Source organism: Phyllobates terribilis, unplaced genomic scaffold (genome assembly GCF_046119375.1).
Source record: "Phyllobates terribilis strain yellow unplaced genomic scaffold, ASM4611937v1 Scaffold_2__4_contigs__length_985480577, whole genome shotgun sequence".
Lineage (NCBI taxonomy): Eukaryota > Metazoa > Chordata > Amphibia > Anura > Dendrobatidae > Phyllobates > Phyllobates terribilis.
Genome location: NW_027362762.1, coordinates 206,203,048 through 206,228,082, shown reverse-complemented (window position 1 = coordinate 206,228,082; position 25,035 = coordinate 206,203,048). Strand labels below are relative to the sequence as shown.

Sequence of the window (25,035 nt, the reverse complement as noted above, 5' to 3'; positions counted from 1 at the left end):
TTTGGATTTCAATTTAAGGTTTTCCAAAAACCCTTTATCAATCACATTGAGTGTTGAACCAGAATCCACAAATACATGAAATTCAATCAAATTTTCCTGCAAAGTAGTACTCCCAGAAAGAAATACTCCTGCAGAGCGTAAACAAGCTATACGGTCATAAATGACCTTTTTTTTTTTCTATACTTAAACGAAGCTCACAATACTTACCAAATGGTCAGCTTTACCACAACAAAGACACAATCCCTCGGCGAACCTCCGGTCTCTTTCCTGAGAGGGGAGCGACTTCGCCCCAACCTCCATCGGTTCTCCGCCATCAGAGCAGATTTTCTGGGGAATAGGACCTGGCATTACAGGAGTCTTTACCTCATTCTGTCTAAATCTCAGTCTCCTATCCACACAAACAGCTAATTGCATGGCATCCTGCAGCGTCTCAGGGGCGGGGAATGCAATTAGCAAATCCTTAACCCTTTCACTAAGACCAGCAAGAAATAGACATTTCAGAGCTGGATCATTCCATTTTGTTAGAACCCTCCTGTTAGTTTTTTCTATTTTGCTGGTCACATGACTTTTTGCCTATTTAATCCAGCTCCGCCCTTCTGGCCTTGCTGGACTTCAGTGTTACATTTACTCTTAAGCTAGCCAGGTGCCTTGTACCTAACTTTGTAGTTTGCTTGGTCTTTTGACCACTAGTACTTCTGTTTGTTTGTTTGTCTTTGCTCTGCTACAATTTCTGCTAGGAGGTGTCCAACTATATCCCAGTCCTTAGTTCTTGAAGGGACCCCTCCCTTATATCTATAGGTCTGCGTTCAGACTAGCCAAGGACTTAGGCGGGTCTGTTCACAAGGAACAGGTCCCCCGCTGCATCGTAGGGAATGAGCTTAGTCCTATCGTAGGGACAGTTTTCCTATCTTTCCTTAGTGTTTGTAGCAGTTCATAACAGTAAGTCCAGCCCAAAAATAAAACACTCTAAGGAAAGAAATCCTGATTTCAGCATGGTGTCGGTTCAGGAGTTGGCTCAACGCCTTCAGGGACTGTCTTTGGAGGTGGCCGAGCTCCAGCAACATGTGAGTAGCTGTCCTGGAGCGCATTTTGTCGAACCCAAGGTAGGACTGCCAGATTTTTTTTATGGTAAACGGCAAGATTTTTCCTTTAAAAACGCTTGTTTATTATATTTTCGTTTAAGACCCAGATCCTCGGGGAATGAATCACAGCGCATTGGGTTTATAATGTCACTTTTGCGCAAAGAACCACAGGGATGGGCCTTTTCTCTACAACCTAATGATCCGTGTTTTAGATCTGTGGAAGATTTTTTTTTCTGCTATGGGGTTGTTGTATGATGATCCTGATCGAGTCTCATCTGCTGTAACTGAATTTAGACGTTTGAAGCAGGGATCAGGTGATGTGGAAAATTATTGTACATACTTCAGAAGATGGTCGGCTGAAGTGGAATGACTCAGCATTAAAATGTTTGTTTCTTGATGGTCTAGGTGAAAGGGTTAAGGATCTGCTGATTGCCTTCCCAGAACCTGAAACCTTGCAGGAGGTAATGCAATTAGCCACACGTGTGGACAGGAGACTGCGTGCTAGGAGTAATGAAGAGAAATCTACTGCTATGGCAGCTCCTAGTTTTCAGAGGGTCTGTTCGGAGGGTGGAGAACCGATGGAGATTGGGGCAATGTCACCCCACTCTCAGGAAAAAGACCGCAGGTTTGCTATAGGATTGTGTTTTTATTGCGGTAAGTCTGACCACGTTATTAAGAACTGTGTGCTTCGTTTGAACAAAGAAAAAAAAAAGAGGTCAGTTACGCCAACATAGCTTGTTTAAACTCAAAAGGAGTATTTCTTTCTGGAAGCACCTCATTCCAGGAGGAGTTGATTGAATTTCGGGTATTTGTGGATTGTGGTTCTACACTCAATGTGATTGATGAGGGTTTTTTGGAAAAATTTTAATTAAAATCCAAACTTTTGTCATCTCCTATTTCTGTAGTTGCTGTTGATGGCTCTCCCTTGAAAGGTATTACTCACAAGGTTTTTGAATTTCCCCTCACCATTAATGGTATCCACCAAGAGAATTTGGATTTGGCGGTATTAAATAATTTGCCTGCTCCAGTGGTTTTGGGGTTACCTTGGTTAAAATTGCACAATCCTGTACTGGAAGTTTTTTTCTGAGGAGGAGTCGCAAGTTTTGCCTCCTCATAGGGACTATGATTGTACTATTGAGTTTGTCCCTGAAGCAACTCTTCTCAAGAGTCGCTTATTTAATCTTACTATCCCTGAGAGAAAGGCCTTGGAGGAATACATACAGACAAGCTTGGCCGCCGGTCACATTAGACCTTCTAAGTCACCTGTGGCTGTTGGATTCTTTTTTGTAAAAAAAAAGGACAGCGGTTTACGTCCATGTCTGGACTTTCGCAAAATTAATAAAATTACAGTACGCAATTCCTACCCACTGCCATTAATTCCTGACTTATTCAACCAGTTAGTGGGGGCCAAGTGGTTGTCTAAGATTGATCTCCGGGGGGCATACAATTTGTTACGTATGAAGGAAGGTGATGAGTGGAAAACTACTTTTAACACTCCAGTGGGTCATTTTGAGAATCTGGTTATGCCCTTTGGTCTTACCAATGCACCAGCGTTTTTTCAGAACCTTATTAATGACATCCTGAGACCTTTGATTGGTAAGAATGTGGTGGTGTATTTGGATGACATTTTGATTTATTCGCCAGATCTGGAGTCTCATTGGCAGAGCGTACGTGAGGTATTGCAGTTGTTAAGCGACAATTCACTTTTTGGTAAGCTGGAGAAATGTGAGTTCGCTGTGCAGAGAATTAGTTTTTTGGGCTACATTATCTCCAGCGAGGGCTTTGAGATGGACCCGGTGAAGGTTCAGGTGGTTCAGGAATGGCCTAGGCCTATTGGTTTGAAACCAATACAGAGATTTTTGGGTTTCGCCAATTATTACAGAAAATTCATTAAGAATTTTTCTATAATTGTTAAGCCGCTGACCGATCTCACCAGGAAAGGTGCGAATACGGTCCAGTGGACTACTGAGGCCATTGAAGCTTTTGTGTATCTCAAGGAGAGGTTCAGTTCTGCCCCCATCCTTATGCAGCCTGATGAGACCAAGCCTTTTTTGGTTGAGGTTGATGCTTCTTCGGTGGGGGTCGGTGCTGTTTTGTCTCAGGAAAACAAAGATGGAGTACATCCCTGTGCTTTTTTTTCAAAAAAATTTTCAGAGACCGAACTTAATTACGATGTCGGTAATCGGGAATTGCTGGCGATTAAACTTGCATTTGAACATTGGCGTCATCTCTTGGAAGGTGCTAAATTTCCCATTCAGGTTTTTACTGATCATAAGAATCTGATCTATCTTGATGCTGCCAAGCGCTTGAATGCCCGTCAAGCTAGGTGGGCACTTTTTTTTTCGCGGTTTAATTTTTCTGTTACTTACATTCCGGGTACCAAGAATGTAAAAGCTGATGCTTTGTCTCACAGTTTTTCTCCCATGGTTGGTACCAAGGAGGAGGAGAGCATTTTACAGGAAGGTGTTATGATAGCAGCATTGGACTCCGTTTTGGAAGATGGGATTCTGAAAGCCCAGGAGGATGCCCCATCTAACACTCCCCATGGGAGGTTGTTTGTGCCTAGGAACTTTAGGAGAGATTTGTTTGTGGAGTGTCATGAGTCTCAGTTGGCAGGTCATCCAGGAATTTTGGAGACTAAGAGACTTGTAGGTCGCAGTTTTTGGTGGCCTGGGTGGCAGAAGGAAGTCATTAAGTGGGTGCGTCAATGTACTGTGTGTGCTAGACCTAAGTCTTCACATGCTCCTGCTGCGGCGTTGCTTTGCCCTCTGGAGGTTCCTAGTGCTCCTTGGACGCATCTTGCTATGGATTTTATTACTGACCTTCCTGCCTCTGAGGGTTTCACTGTTATCTGGGTGGTCATGGACCGTTTTAGCAAGATGTGTCACCAAACTGCCCTGCGCCAAGACACTCGCTAAGGCTTTTGTTAAAGAAATTGTCAGGCTCCATGGCGTTCCTATCGACATTGTTTCCGATAGGGGATCTCAGTTCGTGGCTCGTTTTTGGCGTGCCTTTTGTGACAGATTGGGAGTCCATTTGTCATTTTCATCTGGTTATCATCCTGAGTCTAATGGACAGACAGAAAGAAAGAACCAGGATGTTGAACAGTTTTTGCGTTGTTTTGTGGCTGACAATCAAGAGGGGTGGTCTGAGTTTCTGCCACTGGCTGAATTTGCTCTTAACAACCATACATCCTCTTTTGCTGAGTGTTCTCCTTTTTTTGTTGTACTGGGAGACATCCGTCGTTTGGGTCATTCTCCAAATTGGTATCGGCTGTGCCGGAGGAGGAGAATTTTTCCGGTGATTTGGAGAGAGTTTGGACTGATGTACGTCGTAACCTTCAAGAGGCTAACAAAAAATCCAAGAGGTACTTTGACAGGAAACGTCAAGAGGTTTTGTTTACTGTTGGTGACATGGTTTGGTTGTCCTCTAGGAATCTGCGGTTGAGGATTCCTTCTAAGAAATTGGGCCCGAAGTTTGTGGGTCCGTTTAAGGTGCTTCAGGTAGTTAACCAATCTGCTGTTAGGTTGAAGGCTCCTACCTCCTGGAAGATTAATCCAGTGTTTCATGTTTCCTTATTGAAAAAAGCTGATGTTTCTGATAGGGACGCCACTGTCTCTGTTCCTCCGGTGGAGGAAGACGGTGAATATGAAATTTCTCGCATTCTTAATTCTAGATGGCATAGAGGGAGATTGCAGTATCTCGTCGCTTGGAAAGGTTTCGGTCCCGAGGATAACTCCTGGGTAAGGGCGGATGATGTCTCTGCTCCTAGACTTGTCGGAGCATTTCACAGGAGGTTTCCTGATAGACCTGGGCCTGGAGGATCCAGAGGATCCTCATAGAAGAGGGGGTACTGTTAGAACCCTCCTGTTAGTTTTTTCTATTTTGCTGGTCACATGACTTTTTGCCTATTTAATCCAGCTCCGCCCTCCTGGCCTTACTGGACTTCAGTGTTACATTTACTCTTAAGCTAGCCAGGTGCCTTGTACCTAACTCTGTAGTTTGCTTGGTCTTTTGACCACTAGTACTTCTGTTTGTTTGTTTGTCTTTGCTCTGCTACAATTTCTGCTAGGAGGTGTCCAACTATATCCCAGTCCTTAGTTCTTGTAGGGACCCCTCCCTTATATCTATAGGTCTGCGTTCAGACTAGCCGAGGACTTAGGCGGGTCTGTTCACAAGGAACAGGTCCCCCGCTGCATCGTAGGGAATCAGCTTAGTCCTATTATAGGGACAGTTTTCCTATCTTTCCTTAGTGTTTGTAGCAGTTCATAACACATTTAACCTCTGAGGCCCATCTTCCGAAGTGTGTGCAATAATTTTCAACATCACCTGACCCCTGATTCAAACGCCTGAGTTCCGCCTCAGCAGATGAGATTTGATCAGGATCGTCATGTAATAGCCCCATAGCAGAAAAAAATTCTTCTACAGACCTTAAACATGGATCATTAGGTTGGATCGAAAAGGCCCACCCCTGTGGTTCATTGCGCAAAAGTGACATAATAAAACCAATGCGCTGTGATTCATTCCCAAAGGACCTTGGTCTCAAATGAAAATATAACAAACAAGCATTTTTAAAGGAAAAAAAAACTAGCTGTTTACCATAAAAAACATCAGGCAGTCCTACCTTTGGTTCCACAAAATGCGCTTCAGAACAGCTACTCACGTGTTGCTGGAGCTTTGACACCTCCAGAGACAATCCCTGCAAGCGTTGAGCCAAATCCTGGATGGAAACCATACTGATTCCCGGATTTCTTTCCTTTTAGTTTTTTTGGGCTGGACTTACTGTTATGATCTGCAACATGTACTAAGGAAAGTTAAGGGAAAACTGTCCCTACAGTAAAACTAAGCTGAATCCCTACGATGTAGCGGGCTGCCTGTTCCTAGCGAACAGACCCGCCTTAGTCCTCGGTTAGTCTGAACGAAGACCTATAGCATAAGGGGAGGGGTCCCTAAAAGAACTAATGACTGGGACGAAAATGGGACACCTCCTAAACAGAGAAGTTGTTGCAGAACACAAAAAGACAAACAGACAAAAAGGTACTAGAGGTCCCAGAAGGACCAAATGAACTGACAGAGAAAGGCACAGAAGCACCTGGCTAGAGAAACAGTCAAACACTGAAGTCCAGCACAGCCAAAAGGGCAGAGCTGGAATATAAAGACAGATGGTCACGTGACCGCAAAACACAAGATGGAAAAAACAAACAGGAGGGTTCTAACAATCTGACCCGTTGGAGTCACCTGCTCTCACACAAGGTTGGTCCCAGAGTGGCACCTGGTTCACCTGCCCGGTCCCTCCCTGGTTTACAGAGTCGACTAAGCCGCCGTGAGACCTAGTTCAGACCAAGTAGACTGCACCGAAGCACAGAGGTTCCACCTCCCGGACCCGTAACACCTTCTACCCCATCTTTGAACTTACTCTAACTTTCCAATACCCTTTTTAGAATGAGGACCACAAAAATGAATCCCATACTCAATATGTCACCTTACAAGTGATTTTTATATTACACTGGGATCACAGGTTTTTATCTCTTTTTTTTTTGCACATCCTAAAATCGTATTTGTTTTTGTGACTGCTGCTTGGCATTGATTGCTGCTGCTTAGCTTACTTTTAACCATAATAACCAAGTCCTCCTCCTGTTCTGTAGTCCTGAGTATATTTCCATTTAATGCATATAGCAATATGATTACTGCTGTTTTTTACCCATCTTGTATACTTTTTTTGATCAAAAATAGTTCACTAAGTACCCTATATTTATTATGCAATTTTGCTTTACATTTATATATAATTATGGTAGGGTATGAGATATATTTTTGTCTTGCTTCTTTTTTGCTAGTGTGAACATGCCTCTGTTTCTTGTATGTCTGCCATCTTAGACCTCAGTTCACATTGTCTGGTTTTTTGACTTGTTTGCATTCTGTGCAATTTAAGGGTGTGGCATGCCCTTTGTTGAGCTGATGGGTATATATATAGCTTACCTCGGGCCTAGGTGGTCTGGAGTTGGGACCCGGTCCTATTTGTCTACCCTTTTATATGCATTACTTCAACTTTGATATACAGTAAGGTTTTTAATATAGGCAGTATAGGTACCGTCCCAATTTAGGGTCACCTTGCCGCTGGTGGGACGGCTTGTATACTTTTTTTGATCAAAAATAGTTCACTAAGTACCCTATATTTATTATGCAATTTTGCTTTACATTTATATATAATTATGGTAGGGTATGAGATATATTTTTGTCTTGCTTCTTTTTTGCTTTTACCCATCTGTGTATAGTGTCCCCTAGTCCCTGCTTCTTGAACTTTAGTACAAGGCTCTTGTTTGGTACAGCATCAAATGCTGTTGCAAAATATATTATTCTCTGCAATATATTTTCGCAGGTCATCACTTATAATACATTCAAAAAATTTTCACATCACTTATGTCAAACTTACAGGATGGTAGTTGCACAAATCCACCTTCGTACCCTTCTTCAATATCTGTAGTACATAAGCTATCCTCTAATCTAGTGGCACTGACCCTGTTTCAACATAGTCTAGGAAGATGAGATACTGAGATCTATCAATTACTGAGCCCAACTCCCTCAGTAACCATGGTTGAATACCGCACTGGCCAGGGGCTTTATCAATATTTAATGTACTCAGATGTAGTTGTTCTTCTTTTTGTTTTAAGCTGATGAACCTTGATCACTGCCATGCTGAATGAAATCTGACACAGGTAATTCATTGGAGAACATGGATGAAAAGTACATGTTTAATATCTCAGCCTTCTCTTTGTCCTCTACAAATACCAGATATGGTCATCTTTTAGGGGGGGCGATATCATCTGCTTTTTTTTCTCTTTTGGGTGTTAATACATTTTTAAAATTTCTTTGGACTTACTTTAATGTTGTTGGCGATTTCTTTCTCTGTGGCTCATTTTTCCAGCTTGATTTGTTTTTTAGTTTTCTCATTGAGATCGTTATTTGTCTGGACTTTCCAAGCTCTCAGCCTTCAGTGTAATAAATGCCCTTTGTTTTTGTCTTATTATATTTAGTACTGTCTTTCTTAACCATAATGGTTTCTTTTTATTCCTGGACATTATATTACCAGAGGGTATAAATGTACTGCAGGGATCCAGTAATATATTTTTAAGCACTCCCCATTTATGTTTGGTGTCCCTAGTTACGAGGACATGATCCCAGTCTACAAGACTAATCTCTTCCCTTAATTTAGTGAATTTAGCTTTCCTAAAATTTCAGTTTTTTTGTATTTAGCCTGTTGAATATTACTTACCATATTATGGTCACTGTTGCACAAGTGCTCCTGGACCTGCAGATATGATATTGTATCTGGTCTATTTTAAGGACCACATCTATCAAAGTATCTCCTCTGGTTGGTTCATCTACCAACTGAGACGGGTAATTGTCTTGAATTTTGGCTAAAAACATACAACTTTTCCCATAACCAACAGACTCAATGTCTCTGCATCAGGATAACTAAAATCTCCCATAATAAGATCCCTATTATCTTTTACTCCCTTTTCTATGTGTTGCAACATTTAATCTTCTGCCCAGTCACTTATGTTAGGAGGCTTACTGTATTTCAAACTCCAATTAGTAGCTTACCATTATTGCCAGCCCAATGTATATATACCCATAACGACTCTACACTGTCATAACTGCCACCAATGTCTTCATAGAGCACAGGTCTTCACTTAGGGTTCACAATCAGTCACCATCAGGGGGCACTCTACTGAATTTTACAGTATCCAAGATTGCAGAAGGCAATGAAACTAGATTGAACATAGAGAACTGTTGCCATTGGAAGAATAATGCTTAAATTTGTCCCATTTAAAAATTAAAGGAGTTACAGTAAGTATTGCTTATCCTTAGCATAGGCATTAATATCACATTGAGGGAGTCTAATATAAGATTGAGGGAGTGTGACTATTGGCACTGCCATGATTACCATGTTGAAGGAGCCTAAGGGTTTGGCCGAGTGCTTTTACTCTAACACCATACATTTTAAGTTGATATTTTCAAGCATCAGCCGCTTCCAGCAATCTGCTTATTACCTGAGGAAGGCTGCCACCTCATCTTGTCATCTAGGAAACCAAGGATCAGCATTCAGTCGCATCCCGATCTTCTTCTCCCTGGCAACTATAAATCAAAGTGCTGATAGCCTGTATGGCGTATCTGACAGCACTCTATGATACGCCATGCAACAATGAAAGTCTTCAGACATTCAGTGTTGTCAGCCATGGGATATTTGCTTTTTTTTCTAATCATCAGCCCTAACACAGTCACTTAGTAAATAACGCAGGGAAAAAACTATACATATCCAAAATTTTTCTTCTTATCATAACAATATATATATATATCTTTTTATCTGTACCTAGTAATACTTCCATGCTAATGTTTTTTCATTTGTTCCTGATTTGCGGCTGGTCTAGGTATGGTAGAAGACTACAGGCCTCCTTTCTATGACATGGTTCCACACGATCCAAGTTTTGAGGACATGAAGAAAGTCGTTTGTGTTGATCAACAAAGACCAAATGTTCCTAACACTTGGAGTTCAGAAAAAGTAAGTCAGGCAATAATAAGTGTCATAATGTATGTATTTTAAGCAATATTATGGTATATATATTGTAGCACAGCTGGGAAGGATGGGGTTAAATCCCAGCTCTTCAGGGTCTTGATTAGATACACCTGTAGGGTTTAGCTAAGAACCGGGAAGTAGCTTCATGGAGTGGCAGTCCCCTGAGAGAGGACTGTACTCTGTTTGGGTCAGCCCGTGTGCCAAGAACCGCAAGTAGCAGACCGAGCTGAGGCTAGCTCAGCCGCGTATGAGTAGCCAGGGTCTGTTCTGTTTGTTTAGTGCCTGGACAATGCTGCCTACCAGAGAGAGTGAATTCCAATATATATATATTCTATATTGTATATACTGAACAAAAATATAAATGCAGCACTTTTTGTTTTTGCTCCCATTTTTCATGAGGTGAACTCAAAAATCTAAGACTTTTTCTATGTGCAATGAGCACTTCTCCTTTATCGACATAATCCGTCCACCTCACAGGTGCGGCATATCTAGATGCTGATTAGACACATGATTACTGCACAGGTGTGCCTTAGGCTGGCCACAATAAAAGGCCACTCTAAAATGTGCAGTTTTACAGTACTGTGGAGTCCCGGAGGGGTGTGGGGAATCAGAAAACCAGTTAGTATCTGGTGTGACAACCATTTGCCTCACACAGTGCAACACATCTCCTTCACATAGTGTTGATCAGGTTGTTGATTGTGGCCTGTGTTGGTCCGCTCCTCCTCAATGGCTGCGAAGGTGCTGGGTATTGGCAGAAACTTGAACATGCTGTTGTATATGCCGATCCAGAGCATCCCAAACATGCTCAATGGGTGACATGTCCGGTGAGTATGCTATCATGCAAGAACTGGGATGTCTTCAGCTTCCAGGAATTGTGTACAGATCCTTGCAACATGGGGCCATACATCATGCTGTAACATCAGGGTATGGTTGTGGATGAATGGCACAGCAATGGACCTCAGGATCTCATCACAGTATCTCTGTGCAATGAAAATGGCATCAATAAAATGCATCTGTGTTAGTTGTCCATAATATACTCCCGCGCATACCATAACCCCACCGCCACCATGGGCCACTCGATTCACAAGATTAACATCAGCAAACCATTCACTCACACAACGCCATACATGCAGTCTGCTATCTGCCCTGTACAGTGAAAACCAGGATACATTCATGAAGAGAACGCCTCTCCGACATGCCAGACGCCATTGAATGTGAGCATTTGTCCACTCAAGGCGATTGTGATGACGAACTGGAGTCAGGTGGAGACCCCGATGAGGAAGACGAGCATGCAGATGAGCTTCCCTGAGACGGTTTCTGACAGTTTGTGTAGAAATTCTTTGGTTATTCAAACCGATTGTTGCAGCAGCTGCCTGGGTGGCTGGTCTCAGACGATCTTGAAGGTGAAGATGCTGGATGTTGAGGTCCTGGGCTGGTGTGGTTACACGTGGTCTGCGGTTGTGAGGCCTGTTGGGTGTACAGCCAAATTCTCTGAACCGCCTTTGGAGACGGCTTATGGTAAAGAAATAAACATTCAATTCACTGGCAACAGCTCTGGTGGACATTCCTGTGGTCAGCATGCCAATTGCATGATCCCTCAAAACTTGGGACATCTGTGGCATTGTGCTGTGGGATAAAGCAGCACATTTTAGAGTGGCCTTTTGTTGTGGCCAGCCTAAGGCTTACCTGTTCAATAATCATGTGTCTAATCAGCGCCTTGATATGCCACACCTGTGCGGTGGACGGATTATCTCGGCAAAGGAGAAGTGCTCACTAACACAAATTTAGACAAATTTGTGAACAATATTTGAGAGAAAAAGTCTTAGATCTTTAAGTTCAGCTCATGAAAAATGAGAGCAAAAACAAAAGTGTTGCGTTTATATTTTTGTTCAGTGTATATTGGTGTAATAGCAGGAATGTACAGTGGTGGCCAAAAGTATTGGCACCCCTGCAATTCTGTAAGATAATAATCAGTTTCTTCCTGAAAATGATTGCAATGACAAATTCTTTGGCCTTATTATCTTCATTTAATTTGCTTGCAAGGAAAAAACACAAAAGAGAATGAAGCAAAAATTAAATCATTGATCATTTCACACAAAACTCCAAAAATGGGCCAGACAAAAGTATTGGCACCCTCAGCCTAATACTTGGTTGCACAACCTTTAGCCAAAATAACTGCGAACAACCGCTTCCGGTAACCATCAATGAGTTTCTTACAATGCTCTGCTGGAATTGTAGACCATTCTTCTTTGGCAAACTGCTCCAGGTCCCTGATATTTGAAGGGTGACTTCTCCAAACTGCCATTTTGAGATCTCTCCACAGGTGTTGTATGGGATTCAGGTCTGGACTCATTGCTGGCCACCTTAGAAGTCTCCAGTGCTTTCTCTCAAACCATTTTATAGTGCTTTTGGAAGTGTGTTTTGGGTCATTGTCCTGCTGGAAGACCCATGACCTCTGGGGGAGACCCAGGTTTCTCACACTGGGCCCTACATTATGCTGCAAAATTTGTTGGTAGTCTTCAGACTTCATAATGCCATGCACACGGTCAAGCAGTCCAGTGCCAGAGGCAGAAAAGCAACCCCAAAACATCAGGGAACTTCCGCCATGTTTGACTGTAGGGACTGTGTTCTTTTCTTTGAATGCCTCTTTTTTTTTCCTGTACACTCTATGTTGATGCTTTTTCCCAAAAAGCTCTACTTTTGTCTCATCTGACCAGAGAACATTCTTCCAAAACGTTTTAGGCTTTCTCAGGTAAGTTTTGGCAAACTCCAGCCTGGCTTTTTTATGTCTCAGGGTAAGAAGTGGGGTCTTCCTGGGTATCCTACCATATAGTCCCTTTTCATTCAGACGCCGACGGATAGTACGGGTTGACACTGTTGTACCCTCGGACTGCAAGGTAGCTTGAACTTGTTTGGATGTTAGTCGAGGTTCTTTATCCACCATCCGCACAATTTTGCGTTGAAATCTGTCGTCAATTTTTCTTTTCCGTCCACATCTAGGGAGGTTAGCCACAATGCCATGGGCTTTAAACTTCTTGATGACACTGCGCACGGAAGACACAGGAACATTCAGGTCTTTGGAGATGGACTTGTAGTCTTGAGATTGCTCATGCTTCCTCACAATTTGGTTTCTCAAGTCCTCAGACAGTTCTTTGGTCTTCTTTCTTTTCTCCATGCTCAATGTGGTACACACAAGGACACAGGACAGAGGTTGAGTCAACTTTAATCCATGTTAACTGGCTGCAAGTGTGATTTAGTTATTGCCAACACCTGTTAGGTGCCACAGGTAAGTTACAGGTGCTGTTAATTATACGAATTAGAGAAGCATCACATGATTTTTCAAACAGTGCCAATACTTTTGTCCACCCCCTTTTTTATATTTGGTGTGGAATTATATCCAATTTGGCTTTAGGACAATTCTTTTTGTGTTTTTTCATTGAAGACAAATTAAATGAAGATAATAATACCAAAGAATTTGTGATTGCAATCATTTTCAGGAAGAAACTGAGTATTATCTGACATAATTGCAGGGGTGCCCATACTTTTGGCCACCACTGTATATAATACAGTCATAATACATTAATAGATAAATGGGGTTAATCTGCAGGTTAACAGTTTTCTACAGCTGTGCAGCTGCCACACTGAGAGCGTGGCTACCAGGAGGAAATTAACTTTATTCCTCCATCAGCTTCCGGCTTTCAGTCATAGAGGCGCAGTTTCAATCACCGCTCAGTACACAGTGTTACGGATCCGGGTGGTGGAACCTCTGTGCTGTGATACAAGGAGGGACCAGAGGGGCGTAACTAAGTGCCTACCCTGACCGACCCTGGCCACACGGCGGCTTAGTCGACTCCGTGAACCAAGGAGGGACCAGGAAGGTGAACCAGGTGCCACTCTGGGACCGACCTTGTGTGAGAGCAGGTGACTCCCACGGGACAGATGGCCGAGGCTTACAGGCACAGCAAATGAGCACGGCTGGTAGACAGGCAGGTGATGCGGGTAGACAGGCACAACCGATAGGCAGACAGGTGGGCATGGCAGATAGACAGGCAGGCGGGCATGGCTGATAGGCAGGCGGCCACGGCTGATAGACAGGCTGGCGGGCACGGCTGATAGACAGGCTGGCGGGCACGGCTGATAGACAGGCAGGCGGGCACTGCTGATAGACAGGCTGGTGGGCATGGCTGATAGACAGGCTAGCAGGCACGGCTGATAGACAGGCTGGTGGGCACTGGAAGCTGAGGACTGAGGAGAGTGTTAGCACACAAACAGCAATCTTGCACAGGCACCTCCATTTTGGGCAGACACAGGAAGGGAGCCAGAGGACGCCGGACCGGGACCGCGGTGGTGAAAGGATCGGCGTCTCTGCCCAGCTGGAGGCAGAGACGCCGACGCTACACACAGTGAGTGGCGGCTGTACCCACTGACTGACAGCTGGCTCTACAGTGCACTGTGCTTGGACGTGGTCACAGTTGCCACTCACTGTGTGCTAAGTGATGACTGAAGCAGCGCCTCTGACTGAAAGCCAGAGGCTGCTGGCAGGAATAAAGTTAATTTCTTCCCAGTAGCCAGGTTTACAGTGCGGTGGCCGCACGGCTTTATAACGCTATTAATCTTCAGACTAATCTCATATCTGCATGTTAATAATGTTTGGGGACATGACAGATTTCCTTTAATCTATTGCAAATATTCTATTTATAATTATAGACTATAAATTTGCATAGAATTGGCACTCACAGTAGTATTGGGAAATGTGGCTGACGCTGTAAACTATAAGTTTATTGTATTGCGTTTATTTGAACTAGTACAATCTAGTGTCGCTCAGGGTGACAGTTTGGTACTCCTGCTCTATACAAACACTGATACAGGGAAATTTTAGAGTATGTGCACATAGTAAGTATTTGGTGCAGTAATTTCTGCATCTCTTGGCAGGAAAAACGCAGCAGCAAAAATGCACGTTTTTTGACGCATTTCTGGTGCAGATTTTTCCCCACTCATTGGTATGGGTGAAATCTTCAGCTAAAACACTGAAAGAATTGACATGTAGCAGGTTTAAATCTGCTCCAAATCTGCAAGTCAAAATAAGCAACGTGTGCATGAGACTTCAGGATTCTCATTCACTTGGTTGGAATCAGGAAAACCCTCAGGTTTTGTGACCAATCTGAGTGGAAAAAAAAGCGACAAATCTGTGACAAATCTGCAATGTGTGAACAGGCCTTTACTGTTTGTTGCTTAACCCCTTTAAAGCCCAAGACGTACTAATACGTATCTGCTCCCTGGGCTTTAAGAGCCTGATACGTATTAGTACGTCTTTGCGATTGTGCCCGCACACAGGCTGTGCGGGCGCGATCGCCGCCGGGTGTCAGCTGATTGTCACAGCTGACACCCGGTGCTATGTGCACTTCCGGCACATTAACCCCCCCATTGCTGCGATTGAAGTCGATCGCAGCATTGCGGTGGCAAGGGGTGGTGATCGCAATACTCACCTCCTCTCCCGATCTCCAGCCCTGTCTGCCCCGGCTTCCCTTCGTCATGACAACATCCGGGTCACCAGACAGCAGGAAGATATTTTGGTCATGCGCAGTGCATGACCAAAGTATCTTCTGCATCTGCAGCGCTGACAGCCTGCATATCACAGGGATGGTGCTCCATCCCTGTGCTATACAGGCGATCAGAATAAAAAAAGTGAAAGTCCCATAGTGGGACAAAGAATAAAATTAAAAACCTGTCAGAAAGTGAAAAAATGTTTTTAAAAAAATTGTAAAAATATTAAATAAAAAATAAAAAAAAGAATCCACCAAAAATAAAAATATAATGTATCCGTCAATAAATATTATTATGAAAAAAAACAAAAAAAAACAATAAAAGTACACATATTTGGTATCGCCGCGTCCGGAACGACCTGATCTATAAAATTGTCCCACTAGTTAACCCCTTCAGTGAACACGGTAAAAAAAAAATTAAAAATGAAGCAAAAAACAATGCTTTATCATCATACCGCCAAATAAAAAATGGAATAACACGCGATCAAAAAGACGAATATAAATAAAAATGGTACCGCTGAAAACGTCATCCTGTCCCGCAAAAAACAAGCCGCCATACTGCTCCATGAGCAGAAAAATAAAAAAGTTATAGCTCTCAGAATAAAGCGATGCAAAAAAATAATTTTTTCTTTAAAATAGTTTTTATTGTGTAAAAGCTCCAAAACATAGAAAAACAATATAAATGTGGTACCGCTGTAAACGTACTGACCCAAAGAATAAAGCTACCTTATCAATTTTACCACACGCGTAACAGCATAAAAGAAAAAAAACAATTTCTGAATTGTTGGTTTTTGTTTATTCTGCCTCCCAAAAATCGGAATAGAAAGCGATCAAAAAATGTCACGTGCCTGAAAATGGCACCAATAAAACGTCAACTCATCCCGCAAAAAACAAGCCATCACATGACTCTGTTGGCCAAAATATGGAAAAATTATAGCTCTCAAAATATGGCGATGCAAAAACTAGATTTTACAAAAAAAAATGCGTCTTTTAGTATGTGACAGCTGTCAATCATAAAAACCCGATATGATTCTGGTATCGCTGTAATCGCACTGACCTGAAGAATAAAGTAGTCTAATCACTTATACCGCACGAGGAACGGCGTAAAAAATAAACTCTATGGTTAGGGTTGTGGGGTTAGGGTTGGGCTAGGGTTAGGGTTGGTCTAAGGTTAGGGTTGGGCTAGGGTTAGGGTTGGGGCTAGGGTTAGGGTTGGGGCTAGGGTTAGGCTAGGGTTAGGGTTGGACTAGGGTTAGGATTGGGGTTAGGGTTAGGATTGGGGTTAGGGTTAGGGTTGGGGTAGGGTTAGGGTTGGGCTAGGGTTAGGGTTGGGGTTAGGGTTGGGCTAGGGTTAGGGTTGGGATTTTTTTCAAAAGTAAAAAAAAAAAAAGATGACGATATGGCGACTAGTGTTGAGCGCAAGTGCTTGCTACTTGAGTTTGCTCGGGTATGCACTGAGTATCGCGGGTGCTCAAGTGACATGCTCGAGTCTCCGCCCCATATGCTTCGCGGCCAAAAAAACCTTGCGGGGATTGCCTGCCATGCACGAGCGATCCCCGCGTGTTTTTTTTGGGTGTCTAATAACCGTGAAACATGTGGGCAGGGACTCGAGCATGTCACTCAAGCACGCACGATACATGGTGCATACCTGAGTACCCGATGCAAACTCAAGTAGCGAGCACTTGCGCTCAAGACTAATGACAACTTATTCAATATGATGACCTAATGTTATCAAATTCTGTGTCATAACTCTGGGTTCAAAATGTTCACTATACCCCTTGATAAAATCCTTGAGGGGTGTAGTTTCCAAAATGGGGTCACTTGTGGGGGGTTTCCACTGTTTAGGCACATCAGGAGCTCTCCAAACGCGACATGGCGTCCATCTCGATTCCAGCCAGTTTTGCGTTCAAAAAGTCACACAGTGCTCCTTCCCTTCTGAACTCTGCCGTGCGCCCAAACACTGCATTTTCCCCACATATGGGGTATTAGTGTACTCAGGAGAAATTGCACAAAAGTTTTTGTGGTCCATTTTCTCCTCTTACCCTTGTCAAAATAAAAAAATTGGGGCTAAAACATCATTTTTGTAGAAAAAGTTTGATTTTTTCACGGCTCCATGTTATAAACTTCTGTAAAGCACTTGGGGGTTCAGAGTGCTCACCACACATCTAGATAAGTTCCCTGAGGGGTCTAGTTTCCAAAATGGTGTCACTTGTGGGGGGTTTCCACTGTTTAGGCATATCAGGGGCACATCCGCTAATTACTCAAGCAAATTTTACATTCAAAAAATCAAATGGTGCTCTTTTCCTTCCGAACCCTGCCGTATGCCCAAGCAGTGGTTTTCCCCCACATATGGGGTATCTGCTTACTCAGGAGAAATTGCACAACAAACTGCATGGTGCAATTTCTCCTGTTACCCTTATGAAAATGCAAAATTGGGGGCTGAAATACATTTTTGTGGGAAAAATGTGAAAATTTTATTTTTATGGCTCAATGTTATAAACTTCTGTGAAGCACCTGGGGGTTCAAGGCACTCACCACACATCTAGATAAGTTCCCTGAGGGGTCTAGTGTCCAAAATGGTGTCACTTGTGGGGGGTTTCCACTGTTTAGGCACATCAGGAGCTCCCCAAACGCAACATGGTGTCCGCTAATTATTCAAGCAAATTTTACATTCAAAAAGTCAAATGGCGCTCCTTCCTTCCGAACCCTGCCGTGCGCCCAAACAGTGTTTTTTCCCCACATATGGGGTATCTGTGTGCCCAGGGGAAATTGCACAATAAATTTTGGGGTCCATTTTTTCCTGTTACCTCTGCAAAAATAAAAAAAATTGGGTCTAAAGTAACATTTTTGTAAAAAAAAGTTAAATGTTAATTTTTTTCTTCCACATTCCAAAAATTCCTGTGAAGCACCTGAAGGGTTAATAAAGTTCTTGAATGTGATTTTGAGCACCTTGAGGGGTGCAGTTTTTAGAATGGTGTCACTTTTGGGTATTTTCTGTCATAAAGACCCCTCAAAGTGACTTCAAATGTGATGTGGTCCCTAAAAAAATGGTTTTGTAAATTTTGTTGGAAAATTTAGAAATCGCTGTTTTAACCTTTATAGCTCCCTAATAAAAAAAAAAATTGTGTTTACAAAATTGTGCTGATGTAAAGTAGACATGTGGAAAATGTTATTTATTAACTATTTTGTGTGACATATCTCTCTGATTTAAGGGCATAAAAATTCAAATTTTGAAAATTACTAAATTTTCGCCAAATTTCCTTTTTTTTCACAAATAAACGCAAGTGATATCGAAGAAATGTTACCACTATCATGAAGTACAATATGTCACGAAAAAACAATCTCAGAATCAGGGGGATCCGTTGAAGCGTTCCAGAGTAATTACCTCATAAAGTGACAGTGGTCAAAATTGTAAAAATTGGCCGGGTCATTAACGTGCAAACCACCTTGGGTTGTAAAGGGGTTAAGTGCTAACAGTGTAAATCAGATAAGTACATAGGATCGAGTAAACCACTTAAGTTGGCCACAAATGTTAGATAGCTGTTGGCCCAGCTCTACTTATTTATTTGTGTTATGACAACTCTTCTTTCAGAAATCCCCCCTAAACACATGCAATCTCAGATTACCATGCATGTGTTTCAGAGTGGAAAGGGAAGGAAGCATTTTATTGCTCCCCCCCCCAACAAGAAACACACACAATGCACACTACTTATCCACTTGGGTTTAACCACCAACTTTCTAAACAGAAATGTGGTGACAATCTTGTGAATCAGTCACACAGGGTATGTCCCTTTGTCCAATAACAACAAAAATGTAGTCAGTGTAAGGGCTTGTTCACACGACAGTATGTTTGGGTCCAAGTGTTGTCTGTGAAAAAAACGACTAGCACTTGGACTAATGTTATTCAAAGGGGCAGTGCAGATGAGCGATTTTTTTTCACTGACCGAATTTGAGTGTGAAAAAAATTGCGGCATGCACTAATTTGTTCCGTAATTCAGATAAGACTAGTTTCTTCCGTAAATTGGATGCCATATGTATAGCATCCAATTTTTACAGATACATTGCAATTCTGTAACATTGGAAACTGTAATTGGTCCTGTAAATGATTAATAGCTGTTGCTGTAAAAAAATGGATTATATACGGATGACAGCAGAAAAAAAAATTGTCCCACTTTTCTGGAGGACATTTTTTTCTACTGTCGCGTGAACCCACCATTAGAAATGTGTCAGGGGAGTGCTTAAATATAGTATTCTTCTGTATCAACAATGCAATTAACAGACATTACTGCATTGATAAACCTACCACACTTGAAAGCAACTAGTGTATGTTGATGTGGTGTGACATTATACCTGAGCGCGGCTGTGGGCATCCATCCGTCATGTCTTTATAAATATATTGATGGGGGGCTATACATTGCACTGCAGCTCTGTGCTAGGTAATGCAGGGGCTAACCTTCTCTTATGTGTTTTGTCCCTTAATACTCCACATTGCTGGCCTGGCTTGTGGCCCAAAATGCAGGTACAGCATAATGTACCAACAATGTATTTTCCATTTGTAGAACACGTTATCATGACATTTTCCTTTTTCTGTTACGTATTAACCAGATCTTGATAAAACAACATAACACACCTACAGCGCCCATTGTTAACGGTTTGCTTTTATAAAGAAATATTAATAAAACTTTGGTGTGATATGAGGAAATTGGAAACTGCAAGGTGTGACTTCCTGAGTTGCTCATACTGTATCTGGGCTTGTATCCCGAGCTGCGTCGTCATTAGAAAGGGGAGAGATTTTACTATTTTACTTGACTTCTATCATTTGCGGTCCAGATGCAATGCATCAGCCTAAGATCTTAGAAGTCGCATGCACTTAGGTAAAGCTAAGTTGATACTTCCGTCAGGGCCTTTTTTCCGTTAACGTGATGGTCTCCTAATTGGTTATCAAACCATTATAGTGAATGGGGTCCATTGGGTTCCGTTTGTATCCGCCACAGGATGGATATGTTTTTTTTCCATTTATCTGTTCATATCTGAAAAAAAAAACGAATGCCGAATGCTAGTGTGAACTTAGCCTAAGCAAGGTGGTCAAAAGGTTTTTACTACTCCAGTAAGTGATATTGGATACTGCTGAGAAAGAAGCTGAGCTGCAGTTGTCTGCCAATGGGTGTCTAGAAGTGCAGCTATGCAGGAGGACTGCCAAAGGGGCATCTGCCTATACGCTTTTAGAACTGATCGGATTCCTAGAGATCAGACCACAGCAATCAGAGCGTTATGGCATATTCTAGCTTTAAGGCTCAACATTAAATCATAGAAATACACGCTTTGTTATACTGTAACTACAAGCATGTGAACACCCAACCATCGCAACTATACAGTGCGTGTACTGTTTCCAGGCTCGGACTGGCAAATAGGGGAACTGGGGAATCCCAAGGTGGGCCACTGTGCAGACATGGCACCCCACTGAATGGGCTGTACTCATTCACTTGATTCACTAGGCACAGAAAAATGCAGCATATCATCATTCATTTACCAAACTACCCAGTTTATTATTATGTGGAGGCATAGGTAAATTTGTGAACGAGGGTAGTGTAATATTTGCATGCAGGTGAATAGTGGGCACCCCAAAGTCAATGTTACTGGTGGGCCCTTGGTACCCCAGTCCGAAACTGCCTCTTCCAAATCCTTGGGTGTTGTGCTCTAAGTAAGGGAGCATATAAGGCAGTTAGGAACATAAGAAGATTTTGTGGTATATGAGTGACCAGACTTTTATGAAGGTAGAATTAACCCCCTAATTATTGGGGTAAGACCCTACATGTCCATAGAGTAATTTCATTGTTAATCTGGAGTAAATCTAGAGCTACCGTAAAAACAGAATTGTAGAGGAAGATATGTTTAGTCTACTGGGACTTGGACCTTTCTCACATTTTTTAATTTGTTCTTCAACTTCTTTATACAGAAATATTTCTTTTCTTTCAAAGGTGTTTATGTGTTAAGTAAAGCAATATGTTAGCATGCTTAGGAACATCCTCGAGGATTGTATGTCATAAAAAGAGACTATTTATGTTCCTTATTGCCTCACACTTTATATTGCTCCAATGGATCTAAACTAAGAATGAAACAACTTTGAAAAGAATTCACATTAACAATTTCCTACCGTTTTTTCGATAGCTGCAATGCAGATACATGTGCCTCTATGATAACAACATAAAACAGCATAGGTCGGTAGGGGAGCTGTTAATACAAAGCAGTGGGATATTTTTAATGAAGACCATTTGCACGGTTGCTTTATTATTCATTGTAAGTATATTAGAACAATTGGTGGTGAAGGTGGACATAGCCTTTAAATCTATTCCCATTTGTAGTGGTTTGGAAGTTAGACATTGCTACAGCCAACCAGAGGGTGTGGGTAGAGAGCAATCCATCAGTAAAAAATAACCAATCTGTGTACCGCAACACATTATATATACATTTTTATTAACAGTAGTCTGCCGAATATAGAATTTGTATTATGCTCTATTCAAAAAGTAGTATCTTATCTTTACATTATCTGAGTAGCCTCTAAGCATCACTTTAATTTCCTCTGTGACAAATATATGAGAAAAAATAGATTTTTTTAAGCTGTTTGTTTTGTCTGTTTTCAGTTTTGCTTAAAGCAGTTTTTCAAAATGTCAGAAACTGATATCTGCTATAAATCTGTGGACTGAAGCTCGTACCTGAAAACATTTAAGAAAATTCTGTTTCCTGATAACGTCTAGAAAATGTAACATCTTTTTACCATCTCCCCACTAGATATTATCAGCACTTATGAAGATCATGAGAGAATGTTGGTACCAAAGTCCATCAGCCAGGCTCACCGCTCTGAGGATCAAGAAGACATTAAACAACCTGAACAATTCCCTGGAACAGAGGAAACAAGACTGTTGAAACTAGTGACCAACTTTGTGATTTGCACATTCTAAAAACTCAAGATTGACATCAAGCCAAAGGAGAACATTCTGGCTATTTCTAGTCATTGATATGTTCCAGACTACAAAGCACATCACCATCTGACTTGGATCCCATCCTATGCACCAGCAGAACTCATGGCATACATAGCTGTGCTAGAATAACAGAACTAGCACCTTTACCGGCTATTAGTAAACCGTGCCTTCTAGATCTTGTTGGGTATAAATATTCAGCAATATTGAATCTCTATTTAACTCTTTACATGACCAATGTATATATACTACTGAGCATCACAGCATCATACATAGTAAGAATGATTTCAGAAATTCACTAAACGTGCACTTGTCCTTTCACACCCGCATGTAGAACAACACGTTCTTGCTGCCCTCATCACCTGCATGTTTAAAAGGCTTTGGGTGCACATACCAGCCTTGTAAGTCCTGGCACTGTCCAGATTCTCATGCTCTTTTTGAGTTGGCAGCCCTATCAGCATTCTGCAAGCACTATAGGTGTTTAAAGGTCTAATCCCTCACTTCTCGGCATGTGTTGATTCTGCCATTGTCCAAAGACTTGCTTATCCCAAACTGAAAGCCCAACTCTGTTATACCTGCAGGCAGAAGATCAGCTCCCTTTGCCTGTAATCTATTTTGGTGTTTCTGCTGATGGACAGATTGCGCTTTACATAAGGCAGTGGACAGCAAGTTCGACAAAAGGGCGGCACTTTGTGGACATCACTTTGAAGTGATTTATTTTTTTTTTGGGGGGGGGTGATGGTAAGACAATATAAACCATACATAAGATGATTGCCTACTTTACACATCTATCAAATGAGATCCTGGTGTCTGAAAATACGATCACCATTTTTTTAATAAACTTTACTCTATAGCTTTATTTACATTCATAAAAAAAAACACTGTTCCTATGGATCTCATATATTTACTCAGTTATATAGCGCCACTAATTCCACAGCGGTTTACAGACAATACATCGGACATTACATACATTACATTACATCAGACATTATAGACATTATACAGACATATTATTTATAAGCCATTACTAATCTTCTTGTATCAAACTCAATGGCATCCACCTTGTTTTTAGGTGATGAGCAAATCCTCAAAGCTCTGCAATGCTAAAATAGGCATACAGTTAGGTCCATATATATTTGGACAGAGACAACATTTTTCTAATTTTGGTTCTAGACATTACCACAATGAATTTTAAACAAAACAATTCAGATGCAGTTGAAGTTCAGAATTTCAGCTTGCATTTGAGGGTATCCACATTAAAATTGGATGAAGGGTTTAGGAGTTTCAGCTCCTTAACATGTGCCACCCTGTTTTTAAAGGGACCAAAAGTAATTGGACAATTGACTCCGAGGCTATTTCATGGACAGGTGTGGGCAATCCCTTCGTTATGTCATTCTCAATTAAGCAGATAAAAGGCCTGGAGTTGATTTGAGGTTTGGTGCTGGCATTTGGAAGGTTTTGCTGTGAAGTAAACATGCGGTCAAAGAAGCTCTCCATGCAGGTGAAACAAGCCATCCTTAAGCTGCAAAAACAGAAAAAACCCATCCGAGAAATTGCTACAATATTAGGAGTGGCAAAATCTACAGTTTGGTACATCCTGAGAAAGAAAGAAAGAAAGCACTGGTGAACTCATCAATGCAAAAAGACCTGGGCGTCCACGGATGACAACAGTGGTGGATGATCACAGAACAATCTCCATGGTGAAGAGAAACCCCTTCACAACAGCCAACCAAGTGAACAACACTCTCCAGGAGGTAGGCGTATCAATATCCAAATCTACCATAAAGAGAAGACTGCATGAAAGTAAATACAGAGGGTTCACTGCACGGTGCAAGCCACTCATAAGCATCAAGAATAAAAAGGCTAGACTGGACTTTGCTAAAAAACATCTAAAAAAGCCAGCACAGTTCTGGAAGAACATTCTTTGGACAGATGAAACCAAGATCAACCTCTACCAGAATGATGGAAAGAGAAAAGTATGGCGAAGGTGTAGTAGAGCTCATGATCCAAAGCATACCACATCATCTGTAAAATACAGCGGAGGCAGTGAGATTGTGTCACCACAGGCCTGGATGCCACAAATATTAAAGGCTGTGTCTGAGAGCAGGAGGGAGGTTCCCTGGTCAGGGACCATTAGCATGCAGCACCTCCTGTCCCAGGCCAGTAGGGGGAGCAGGCTGCCCCTATAAAAGCTGGAACTGGGGCAGGGTTAGGGAGACCAGAACCCACTTCTGAAGTGTCCAGAAGGGTTCCTTAGAGAAAGGGACAGGTCAGCAGCAGCTGAGGAGTCCGTGAGGCAGAGGAGAGACTGCAAGCCAGGGACAGAGGCGACGAGAGCTGGTCCTGGCTGAGAGAACCGATCTACCGGACATTGGGGTCCGAGGCTGTCAGGGTTGCAAGCCCAGCAGCAGAGAACCAACCCGCGAGGGATTTCAGGTCCCTTGGCCTAAGAAGCCTGGAGGCTCCGCCACACAGAGGGACCAGTACAGCAAGGAGAAGCAAAAGGTACCCAAGGCCCGAGTCGCAAGCCATACAGGCAAAGTACACGGCCAGCTCAGGGACGTGGGCTATTACACCACGAAAAGGGGGATAGTCAGCAAGAGCATAGAAAGAACGGTAGGCCTACACACTCACCCTGACCAGTGGGGCTCGCCCGAATGCTCTCAGATACCCAGGCCCATTCCTAAACCGGTACTCCTGTTGGGTCAGTAATAACATCTGCAATAAAGACCCTGGACAGTTTGAAGCGGACTCTGAACTCTTACTATTGCGGCCTGCACTATCACCCCCAGCATTCACCTACACTGCCCTGAGGCTACACTCTTCCCATGGGGAGTTGTCCTACCCCTGTGCTGCAC

At 42.4% G+C, this 25,035-nt stretch overlaps 1 protein-coding gene across 1 annotated transcript in view; it reads left to right on the top strand.

Moving 5' to 3' along the window:
* ACVRL1 (activin A receptor like type 1) overlaps positions 1–24,179 on the top strand; it is a 126,276-nt gene extending 102,097 nt beyond the window's left edge. Inside the window, exons 9-10 of the mRNA XM_073663826.1 lie at positions 9,512–9,642; positions 21,990–24,179. Coding sequence (XP_073519927.1) covers positions 9,512–9,642; positions 21,990–22,124 — 266 coding nt within the window. The 3' untranslated portion in view covers positions 22,125–24,179. The remainder of the gene's footprint in view (positions 1–9,511; positions 9,643–21,989) is intronic.
* The last annotated feature ends 856 nt before the right edge of the window (positions 24,180–25,035 follow it).